The sequence below is a fragment of the Rhineura floridana genome, chromosome 7, assembly GCF_030035675.1.
Source record: "Rhineura floridana isolate rRhiFlo1 chromosome 7, rRhiFlo1.hap2, whole genome shotgun sequence".
NCBI lineage: Eukaryota > Metazoa > Chordata > Lepidosauria > Squamata > Rhineuridae > Rhineura > Rhineura floridana.
The window spans coordinates 10,608,044-10,620,405 of record NC_084486.1 but is presented as its reverse complement, the minus strand read 5'-3'; the positions used below and the strand labels follow the sequence as shown (position 1 = coordinate 10,620,405).

General features: G+C 39.1%; 1 protein-coding gene across 3 annotated transcripts in view; it reads right to left on the bottom strand.

Annotated features, from left to right (window-relative positions):
- The window catches only part of LRMDA (leucine rich melanocyte differentiation associated), a 1,400,324-nt gene that overhangs the window by 382,645 nt on the left and 1,005,317 nt on the right, over window positions 1–12,362 (bottom strand). Inside the window, exon 6 of one of the 3 annotated variants that reach the window (XM_061634877.1) lies at window positions 6,652–6,715. The exons of the other annotated variants lie outside the window; for them this stretch is intronic. Within the exon in view, the coding sequence (XP_061490861.1) occupies window positions 6,668–6,715 (48 nt within the window). The 3' untranslated portion in view covers window positions 6,652–6,667. Of the gene's footprint in view, window positions 1–6,651; window positions 6,716–12,362 lie in introns of those variants that run through there. 3 annotated transcript variants of the gene reach the window in all.

Genomic DNA, 12,362 nt, shown 5'->3' with positions numbered 1-12,362 from the left:
AAAAACAATTCAGTTAACCAACTGATGAAGTGGCTTTTTCAATTTTAATTGTTCAGCTAATTTTATTTCTATGGTTGAGATGGATTAATTTCTGAGCAAAGCTGAAAACAGTAAGCCTAATCAGTGCTTCAAAAATAGTTTGCTTAGGTTCAACTCTGCAAAATCTCCACTGGATGTGTGTTTTTAAAAAACCTGAATTTAAAAAAATGAGAAAACCCATGTTACTAATGAATATATGCACGTAAGATAAATTATGCAACAACTGAGGAAATGAAAACATATCTTATATTGTACATCTACAAACTCTTAAGTATCCATATTCAATCATATTAGGCTAATAAAATTTTGCTGTTGGATAAACAAACTTTGTTATGTGTGACATTTGTAAAATAGTATACGCCTTGGGTCTGGATGTTTTTGAAACTATGGAGCTACCAAAGCATAAATGTCTACAGTTAAGCACTGTAATCAAGGAAGATATATATTACAATACAGTTAAGGCTATCTGTTGATGAAAAATGGAAATGGACTGCCTTCAAGTCGATCCCGACTTACGGCGACCCTATGAATAGGGTTTGCATGGTGAGTGGTATTCAGAGGTGGTTTACCATTGCCTTCCTCTGAGGCTAAGAGGCAGTTTCATCGAAAAGTACTTGCAATTGCTGTGCCACAACCCTCCAATAAGCTTCCCTAAAAAGGCAGTATTTGCAACTGGACAGTAGTTGTCACAAATCAATGGCTCCAGGGTGGGCTTTTTCAGGAGCGGTCGGATCACCACCTCTTTCAGGGCTACTAGAGCAATTCTGAGCATATAAAGCAGGTGTGGGAAATCTTTGACTCTCCAGATGTTGCTGAATTACAGCTCTCATCATCCTTTGCCATTGGTCATGCTGGGTGCGGCTTATGGGAGTTGTAGTTCAGCTGCATCTGGAAGGTCAAAGGTTCCCCACACCTGATATAGAGAGTTCCTTTCCTTAAATACTAAGTATCTACAACCACGTTCTACTCATTTGGACTAAAAGAACAGGGCTTCCAGGTGGGAAGCAGGAAATTATAAGCAGACACTCATGAGTTTGAGCACACTGCACGTTTGTTAGGGATGGGACAATTCCACACTCATTTTCTCCTCAAGATTTGAACAGAGATTCTTCCCCACAACCCCTCTCGCATATGTATTTCCTTCGATAACACTAAGTTACTGAAAATGAACCCTGGAAGGCCTTTTCTAAACATGGATGAGGAAAAGGTAACAGTTCCCCAGACCCCAGCTTACAATAGTATGAAAAGTTTAGAGAGACTGATTCGGGATTCCTCAAAAGGATATCTTTTTAAAACCCTGTTAGTTGTATAACCAGTGACAGGGTAATTAAAGCAAATTTCCCTATAGTGTGTACTCCCTGACACGTCAGAGAAAATTAAATTAATTTTATTCTTATATAAATGGCTTGAGCAAATCCACCAAGCACACATTAAAACAGCTACTTGATTCACAGAGTTATTTACTGCATTTGCCCTTTAGGAACTGTTGATTCTGTATTTCCATTTTGAAAAGCTAAATGCCTCAGATCAATCAGTCAAAATTATGCTGGCTGCTCCTGCATCCAACCTTCTGTTGTTTTATAACAGGGCCACGGTCTTATTTCAAGAAAAGGCTGACAAATTTACAGCCACATATGGAGAATTTATTACATTCTTTGTGGCAGGAATGAAAGAAAACAGGATTGAGGAAATAAGCAGGAGAAAGCAGGTATACGTGGAAAATCCTAGCATAGTTACAGACAAGAGGCCCAGTTTCTAATCTCAGATGTGCAGCGTCCATCATAGTATAGCTATGAAAAGGTTCTTTCCTTGGAATAATTTAAACGGAAAAATACACTTGTTGGATTAACACACTAGACGATATCCCAGTGGTTAAGACAGGCTGCAGTGGGTGTGACGGGTGGAGTTCATGCCTATCCTAAAACATGTTTTGAGACCCCACATCGACCTTATTCATATGTTGCTTCTTTTTGGTGGCCTGCCTTCATCCATGCACAGAGGTATGTACACAGGTGCCTTTGCTTGTTTCATGGAGCACAAAGCACATGCCTAGGTTGTAGAATTAATTGCCACGTGGTAATGGTCAATGGTTTTGAGGGCTTTAACACAGATTAGACAAATTCACAGATAGATCTATCAATAGCCGTCAGCCGTGATACTTAAATGGGAACCTCCATGTTCAGAGGCAGCATGCCTGTAATCAGCAGGTACTGACAACAAAACAGGGGAGGGGTGATGCCTCCTTACCGAGTTGTGAGTTTCCCAGAGCATCTGGCTGGCCACTTTTGAAGCAGAAGTTGACTCTGGTAGAATGGCTGGGGGAGACGGTGGCAGCTCTAAGGTAATGAACGAAAGTCATTAAAGTCTGAAGAGAGCAATGCAATCTCCTCGGGGTGGAGAGGCTCTGGCGCAATGGGGTTCTCTTGTACCAGTGCAGCTGTTTCAGAATGTACATCAGTCTCATGGCTGTCTGATCCCTTAATAAAGGTGTTCTTATATTCTCATTCTTATATAATTCTTATATAAGTTGTGTAATCTCTCTGAAGGTGAATTTTAAAAAATGCACTCGAGCTGGTCCAACCAGAGTTTTAGAGTAGAAAGGGGTGGAGTTTGACTAGCATCGTATGCCCATTTTAGAAAACAGAGGGGGAGATGCACTGGAACCGGCACAGCAGTAAGTGTGTCTCTACCGATAAATCTTTCTGAAAGTATGAAATCTCTGAACAGGTAAGTACCTAGGTATTTTAAACCTATTTATTTCATCTGTACAAAAAAGATTAAAATGCTTCTGAACAAGATGGCAACGAAATATATGAACATCTTCAACCAACGTCAGTTGCATGCAGACCCCCCCCACCTGCCGTGAAATCTGTCCCTCTGTCTCAGGGCCCCTCCAGACTGTGTTTTTTGTGTGTGCGTGTGTGCATTGTATGACAGGGTTTCTAAACTGCAGTCTGCAGACCATCATGGTCCGCAAGCTTCATTCAGGTGGTCCACAGTGTGGCTGTAAAAAACAACTAAAATCATTCAACATCTAGCACAGTTCATGACAACAGCCAGAAAAATCACTAAGTGGTTTGTGAAGACCCTCAGCAATTTTCAAGTAGTCCACAGGAAAAAAGTCTGGGAACCACTATTCTACAACATGTCATTAATTCAATATTTGGTCATTAGTGATGGATGGGTCCACACAACATTCCACTTTATATGTTGTTATGTGATGCTTCTCCAATGTTACTGCATTATTGCCATCTGAAGGGGCGTTCTTGCACTATAGTGCAACAAAAGCACGACAACCCCCTCCCCCCGGGTCATTTGTGGTATAAAAAGTTACAGGATTTCTGCAGGAGTTACAGGACATGCACCAACTGAAAACAAAACAGAATATTTGAAGGTGCAAATGGTATTGAAAGTGGGATTGAGTATAAACCCCCCCCCGATACCATCATGATCAGTGTTGTAACTAGTAACTTCAATTCCCAGGACAGACTCTCAGTTCTATTTACCCACTCCCACACTGGAAAAACTGTGTACTGGGGATAATTGACTGGCTGAGTACTTTTAAAAGCTATTGCCATTAAAATTCAGCTCTGATTGCTGAGAAAGACTGCACTTGCTTAGAATAAGCTATGCAGAAAACCTGCTGATAGCTGTTGTCCAATGACAGCAATAGCAGGATTCTGATTTTCTCCTCTCCTCTCCTGAAGTATTCAACAGCTAGATGTCTTTACTGTACAAGCTAATGAGAATCACTTTGTGCCTGGCTTGCTGCCCTCACTATGCATCGAAGGCAGTCAGCATCTGGCTTTTCATTTCCCACCTGTTAAACATGTTTCAATATTCCATATTGAACAGAAAATATTTATTTATTTATTTATTTATATCCTGCCCTTCCTCCTAGCAGGGGCCCAGGGCGGCAAAATACTACATCCTGTGTCATCCCTTTAATATTGTGATGGGTCATACCCAAAATGGATAATACCCAAACCTGCACAAGCAGATGTCTGCTTGTGCAGTGGGGCTTTCCTGCCCCTTTCCCCACTGTAGCCCCTGGCAACTCCTGAAACCACTTCATGAGCAGAATGCCCCTTGTGCAAGTTTGGATACAGGCCAATGTATTACATGTTTTAGCTGTCCATTTTGCGCCCTTCCCCCAGTATACCAATGCTGGAGTTCATGTTCTGTCTTCTTTAGTGATTGTGGATAAGCTCTGCCCACTCACACACATCTGTACTGTGATGGACTGCTGCCACTTACTCAGTCATATATTTCCAGCCCATCTCTAAACCTTCTGGGTTTCTAAACGGTGCTAGGATTGCTTACATGAGATGTCTCCTCTTCCTTACAGAATCAGTCTTCTGCTGTTCTTCAGCAACGAAAGGATGCACACCAAGGTAGCGGTGCACATAAGGCAGGGGTCACAGCCATGGTGCCCGTGAAGACCCTCAGTAGTGCCCTGAGCTGGCAGCCCAGAATCTAAGCATTCATTTTCTGAAAAAGTCTCTAGCCATCCTAGGAAGAAAATTATGGAGCAAAATATGCAGGTACCTTTCTAAGTTATTTACATGAAATGAGTCAGCCTGGCTGCTCCTGCCTGTCAGTGTTATTAGCCAATGAGTGAAGTCAGAGCTGGGACTGACAACGGAGTTGTTTGAACACCAGGCAACAGGAATCCCTGGGCTCATAAAGAGCTGCTGTTTTGCCATTTCTTTTAGTGCACTTTTCTTGCTTCTGTCTTTTTCCTAATCCTTGAAATCTCTGTAGTTTACCTTTCTTTCTTCCTTGCATCCAGGATGTATCCTTCCTGTGATGGGTTCACCTGAGATCAGGTAGTGCCTAGAAATTATTTTCTGCACAATAAGTGTGGGTATTGATAAAGAATTCCTCTCCCCCAAAGGCAAATGTGAAAATTTTGTATGTCTTCTGCTTTGCAGGAGCTAAAGACCATGGACTCGTTAAGAATTCACTGTATTGTTAACTTACAGAACAATGGTATACATATCTTCTCAGAAATAAGTCTCTTTGTGTTTAATGGGGCTTACTTTCAGGTAAGTGGGTGCAGGATGGCTGCCTAGGCTTTGGTTTAGGGTTGGCACTAGGGCAAAAACAGGGTTCTTGTGTCTTTAACAGCTGTATGGCAGGCAGAAGTTCAACAGGTCAAGCATTTTTGAGCATGGAAATACAATTTGAAATGAGACCTCTGGTCCAAAAAGGTTGGCGATCCTTGACACAAGGGCAGGGAAGCACTCCTAGACCATTTGCTACTGCACAGAAATGGCTGCCACACTTAGCCTCAGTTAATCCACTCCTAGGATAAAGATCTGCTGGCCGTTAATATTGTTAATATCTTAATAACCAGCTATGCCAATAAATGTAAGCTGGAAAATCAATATGGCCTAGTCTAGACATCTGAGGTTAACATAAATCAAGACGAAACAAGTTGGAATTACTATTATTCACATTAATATTTTGGAGCGCAGAGGACCTTGCTTTGGAAAAATCTGCGTTAAAATGAAAAGAGGCTCTTTTGTGATATTCTGGGGATCAGTGTGAAAGGACTAATTTTGTGATATGGATCAGTCCATGTGACCTCTATATCGACTTCAGTTGCCCATAGTGATGTCAGCAAATAGTCAAATCTTACTGACTACATAGCATTGTGACATCACACCCATTATGTGGTATCTGACTGACTGGGATCTCTTCAAAAGGACTGAAACAGAGATGGAAACAGCAACTAAAACAAAGGTCTGTGCCTGTGAACAGTCATGAAAAAGTGAGGGCTGACAGGTTTGAAATGGAAAAGTTAACCTGGAGAACATGGTTCAAGCTTAATAATTAATCCTTTTTAATTTCCTCTCCAGATTGACTAATATATGACCAAAATAATATGCATATAGTTGCCATGGGGAATTCATCAGGTGTACAGAGAGTAAAAGTTCTAAAGCCACCACTGCCCACAGGTAAGAATCACTTCTAAAACAGTTTACTAATACTTCAGATAACTGTCCCTGCGAAATTGTCGCTTATGCCAGTTTGTATAGCTTTTCTGGAGAAGGGTGATCTGGCTATAGTTATACATGCCTTGCTTACTTAGGGCTATTCTTGAAAAGCATATGGAAAGTGCAATTGTTGTAAACATGTGCACCAAGATAGGAGCCCAAGGTTTTGAGCATATTTTACCAGCGTTATAATCAGCTACCCATGCTGCCAGTTTGTTTCTGTGCCCAATTCAAGGTGCTGGCTCTTATCTTTCAAGTCCAGGTTTGAGACCTGGATATCTAAAGGACTATCTGCTCCTACATTGAACCTGCTTGCATCCTGTGGAAGGATATGTTGTTGAGCATGGATGGGGAGGGTGATGATACACAAAGAAACATTGAATAGGGAACACACATAATCAGGTCTGTTCAAACACAATGCCCAGATGACAGAATGTATTGTGGAAAGAGATGTGGCTCGCCAACTCTTTGAGCACATTCCAGTTGCAGGTAAAAAGTACAATTTTTAAGATCTTTCTTTCTTTCTTTCTTTCTTTCTTTCTTTCTTTCTTTCTTTCTTTCTTTCTTTCTTTCTTTCTTTCTTTCTTTCTTTCTTTCTTTCTTTCTGGCACTGCTGTTTTGGCTCTTTATGCCACCACTGCTGCATCTTGTTGTTTTATGTTATTGGAGAGAAGCTGCTCCGAGTGCCCGTATTTGGGTGGAAGATTCGGGTATAAGTAATTTTATAAATAAAGAAAAATAGAGGCACAATAGAATAAACCAGGGTAACATCATTGGTGCAGGTAAACTGGCTTATACACCTAAGGCATATTAGCAGTGCAGCATTTAAACAAAATTGCAACGTGAAAATAAACCCAATAGCTATTTCTCCCAAAGACAACAATGTTCACTTCTTAAATAAGATTATTAGATGTATTGCCCTCTGACTTTCCCAGTATCCTACCATTTTAGTCTATGCCACTTTGAAGCCTTACTTCTGGTCTAGTACTTTAAGAATAGCCTTCAGGGTACTTTGCTTCTCTCATAGTTATCACTAAGTTACTATTACTAGAATGGCAGCTTGTGATTTGCTTGTGTTCTGCTACTGCCAGTCATTAGTCATTCAGAAAACATATCCATATAGAATTACTTGTAAAGGTATGTGGGGAGGGTTTTCTCCCCTGGCTCAATCCTCTTGCATTCCTAAGTTCTGTACAGAGCTGACACATGTATTGTATTTTTATATTTGTGTTTTTTGTAAGCCGCCTTGAGGGCCTTTGGCCAAAAGGTGGGGTATAAATATTATTATTATTATTATTATTATCATTATTATTAATAATAATAATAATAATAATAATAATAATAATGGATAAACTGTATGAGCAGAGGCGCTGTGAAGAAATTATGATGAACGCACGGAGACTGGGGAAGGGAGGACAGAACCAGCAGGCATGATCCATATACAAACATTAATTCCAGATGGATAAATGGTTAGAACGGGGCTTTTGTGATCCCAATAGATATGCATTCAATTTTTATTACTTATTAGTCTGGTACATTGATTGATTACATCTGTTTTTGTATTCCCAACAACCCAACTCAGGTAGATTGACATTCACACAATACAGGGAGGAACTGCTCAAAACCTTTGGAAAACTGTACCTCCCATGGTCTCCTGTATGATTTTATTACCTAGCACATCAAAACAATGGCAAGGGGAAAGGGAAGAAAGAGGAGGAAAAAAATCTTCTCACCTTCAGTGAAAAAAGGAAAGAAAAGGGGAGGGGAACGTTAATTTTGTGGGTTGGGGATTTGACAGGGAAACCTTTTGGCTACAGACAGAAGATGGGGGTGAGTTACAAATTCTTCTCTGGCTCAGGTTTTAAGCCCTGTAAAATTTAGGATTTTAAAAGTTCATATCTCATTTGAGATGGGCTTCTAAGGGGGCCCAAAGTTCATTTTTGAACCTGTCTGAAGATAACTTTGCCAGCATTCCTAGTAATGATGCAATGCATTATTAAATAATCATTAGAAAATCTAAATCAAAAGGAGATTCCATCCCAGGTTCATTTTCATGAGAATACTTCCCGCCCCCCCACCCACTCAAAGGAAAATTTAAAAAATGGGAGAATTGTGATCATGCATTTGTGCACACAAGTGACAGGTAGGATTGTTTATTTATTACTAGCAGCCTTGGCCTGGCAGTGCTTGGGAATTCTAAGAAACTAGTTTTGAAATCAGTGGTTAAAATCAGTTCAGCTTTGAAAGGTTCAACCTTCCATCTTTATTCAAAATGGCATCTACTTGTATCCAAACATAGACGAAAACCTGCTCCTTGATCTCAGCAACCATCTTCAAAATTTGGTTAAAATCAGTGCAGTTTTGAAAGGTTCATCCTGCCATCTTTATCGAAAATGGCATCCAATTGTATCCACAGATTAAAAACTGCTGCTTGACCTCAAGAACTATCATGCGAATGTTGCTGATGATATCTTAAGAGGTATCCAAACACATATCAAACAACTTTCCAAAATACATAGTAATTTTTTTTATTTAAAATGCAAGAGTTGGAGGTTGGAGTGAGGAATCTCTATGGTTTCCATACACTATTATAATTATAGAGTTCTCTGAAATTACTGAAATCCTTCTTAATATCACAAGGATATTTTTCTATAAAAACATCCATTACAAGTTTAGTAATAAGGAATTCTCTTACATAGAATCCCCACAGTACAGTTTCATAGTCAACAAATGCAACCTAAATCATTAAAATAAGTGATCAAAGCATGAAATATCACACACACTCTCTATATGAACTATTATGTTTGCAAAAGGAAGGACTTTGTTCAATGGGTCTCTTGTAGTTTCAACTGGAAACAGCTAATTTTTTTTAAAAAAAGTATAATCAAACCATGAGCCTCAGAAAGATTGCTACTATATTCAGCGAACCTTTGCCCACACATACACTGAAACTCCCATGGGAGAAAGAGGTTTGCACACTAATCGTAAAAAAACCTTTCTGATTTGCCGAAGAAAACATTTTACTACCCTTTAAAGTTTTATTTTCCCAGCTGCAAAATGACTTTATTAAGAAAGATAACTTTATGTCTGCCAAATAACTTGGTAGGGCCTGGCAAAGCTCTAGTTGGAATGATTAAACACTGCTTCTTTAGAATGATTTGTTAGTTAGTTAGCACTGCTTCTTTAGAACGATTTGTAACTAAAATTAATATAGACTTGAAAAGATTTCCTATTTTAAGCTTGTAGTCTGTACAAAACTTTTAGTAATTGTTGGAATACACTTGCTTGATGCACTAAGTGGTCTACAAACTCAGCCACTGAAATATTAGAAGGGAATTGGGGCATAAACAAATATCTGTGTCTTGTACTTGCAACAGGACTTTATGTTCTCATATAGGAATGGCATGCAGACTTCCGAGGGAATCTCATGCTACATCTAATGCTCTGTCGTATGTTAGGTTGGAACCATAGCAATCATTGAAGTGTGGTTCATCCCTGTATCACTGGAGTAAGATGAAAGCTCCAGGCCATGCTGAGGGTCCTCCTCATGTCAACACAACCTCCATCCCCAAAATGTGGGACAACACTGATGTGGGGAAACCAGAACACGGGCAAAAACTAATATCACCCTAAAATTGGCATAATGTTTCTGAACATGTGCAGAGTGCCAACATTCCAAAGCATGTGCATTTTTAAAGGACCTGAAGGAAAAGTGCATCTGAACAGGTATAGGGTTTCTTTCTCTTCTGATAAGTAGCTTTTTAAAACCTGGAAAAGTTATTGAATCCTAAATTAACTAGATTTTGGAGTGGATTCTCAGTTTGGTTGATTTCCAGGCCATACTTTCCAAAACTTTATAAACAGGAACCCTCTGTTCTGCTCATACCTACTTCTTAAACAAATCCCTGTTATGATCTGGTGCTTCTGAGTATGTGCCAAGAGTCCCCACTGAAGACCAGAGTTATCTTTGTGTATCTGTTTATAAAAAAACAAATCTTACAAAAAGCAGGCTGACAACATCACTATGACTAAACATGCCATTTTCTTTCTGGTTTTTTATTGTTCTGTTTTGATAAATAGCCAGGCAGATGAAATTCTGTTCAAGCCATTAATTTCTGAGCTGTTGCCAGCCCAATACCATCAGTCTACATATATATCCTGCCTGATTTATTTAAACTTTTTTTAAAGGAAAAGAAAGGTGCAAGTGATCTTATAAGAATTACTTTAGCTTTTGTACTCAACATGTCCTCAATCTTACCTCCATTATACCCCTGACAGAATCATTAATTTTAGTCAGTCAGTCATTTAACCAAAACAACTCTCAGGTGACCTCAAAATAACATATAATCAACAAAGAACTAGTCACAACAACAATCTTTAGATCCTCTGGGAAAGTAAAATTAAGCTAGCTACGTGTGGCTCGGGGCAAACTACGCTGTAAATCTCCCTTTTCTTGATCTCTTCATATAAATGAAAGAGCTTTGCCGCCCTGGATTACACAGAACAATTATATGTTTTAAAAACTCAGGGAATTAGTTTTCAGACAGCCCTAATCACTACCAATTAACCACATTTTCTGACATCCTGTAATAGCCACACCATGCTTGTGAACACCCAAGCCTGTCTTTAAGCAGACAATTCTTACAGAAAAGACTTGCATAGTATTTTTTTTAAAACAACCTCTTATCTGTTGATATTTGCCAACAATTCCAAATAGGGGTTGCTCTCATCATTGTTCTAGTCTACTTTTTCACATCCACAAATTTTACTATTATTAATTACATTTGTAAGAGAAAAATTAACTCATTTGAAATGTGGTGTTGGAGGAGAGCTTTGCGCATACCATGGACTGCAAAAAAGACAAATAATTGGGTGTTAGAACAAATTAAACCAGAACTATCACTAGAAGCTAAATGATGAAACTGTGGTTATCATACTTTGGACACATAATGGGAAGACATGACTCATTAGAAAATATAATAATGCTGGGAAAAACAGAAGGGAGTAGAAAAAGAGGAAGGCCAAACAACAGATGGATTGATTCCATACAGGAAGCCACAGACCTGAACTTAGAAGATCTGAACAGGGTGGTTCATGACAGATGCTCTTGGAGGTCACGATTCATAGGGTTGCCATAAGTCGTAGTCGACTTGGAGGCACATAACAACAACAAAAAATTACATTTGTATCCTGCCATTCATCCAAGAACCTCCCAGGAGAGGGTACAAAGGAATTTCTACTATTTTGTTTTCATAACCAACCTGTGAGGTAGTAGGCTAAGCTGAGACTGCCACATGTCAGTGGTAGAAAACATACTTTGCAAGTATAAAGACCACGATTCAGTCCTTTGCACCTCCAGCTGAAAGATTGCAGGTAGCAGAGCTGAAAAAAACCCTGATAACTGATGGACAACTTTGTAGGTTCACAGATAGTGACAGGCCCAGGATCACCAAGAGAGCTTTGTTGCTGACTGGAGCTTTGAACCCAGGTATCCCTCTTCCAAATCCAATACACTATTCACCACACCACAAAAGCTGTACATTTTGAAAATGGTATCTACTCCAAGAAATATTTGAATACCGCAGATTTAGCACCTATGCTCAATTTAGGCATTATAGCAAACAATAATTTGCATTAATCATAGTTTAGAACTCAAACCGTGGTTTAAACTTCCAAATTTATAGGCAAGTTTGTAAGTCATGGTTCCAAGGTGGTTAGTGAGTTTCATTTTCCTCCTTGTTAGCATTCTTATTTCCAATGTGCCTCTGGAGGCAGATGTACAGCCATGACTTTGGCTTACAATTTAAGAGAGCATGCCAAATCATAGTTAAACGTTCTTAATCATGATTTGGTCAGGTCAGAATTAATCCCACAGTAAATAGGGTGGAGGTGTGAATTGAAGAGTATTTAAAACCTCAGAAACCAGAACTCCAGTAAGTTGTGTTTAAAAAAACTAAAAAAAACTGGGCATCTGGCCTTTTAAATCTCTGTGTTTGGTGATGATGATATCAGTTACTAGGAATGTAAATTCAGCATTGCCCCTCAGCTGCTCTGTTTAAAACAAAATATCCCCACAACGCTACAGAATTAATATTCCACACCTCAGGCTAAACATAACTGCTACTTTATAAGGAACTGCCTGGATATGTAGAAAAGAAACAATACTAAATGTCTTGCAGTAATGTTAAAGAGATCCATTTAATAAATGTTGCATTATCTGTAGTTCTTTTTAATAGCTGCATATTGTATTAATAAAAACTATACAGAGTCCAAGATTAAAGAGTGTATTTTGCTAAGCTGACAATAAAACCCATTTTTAAT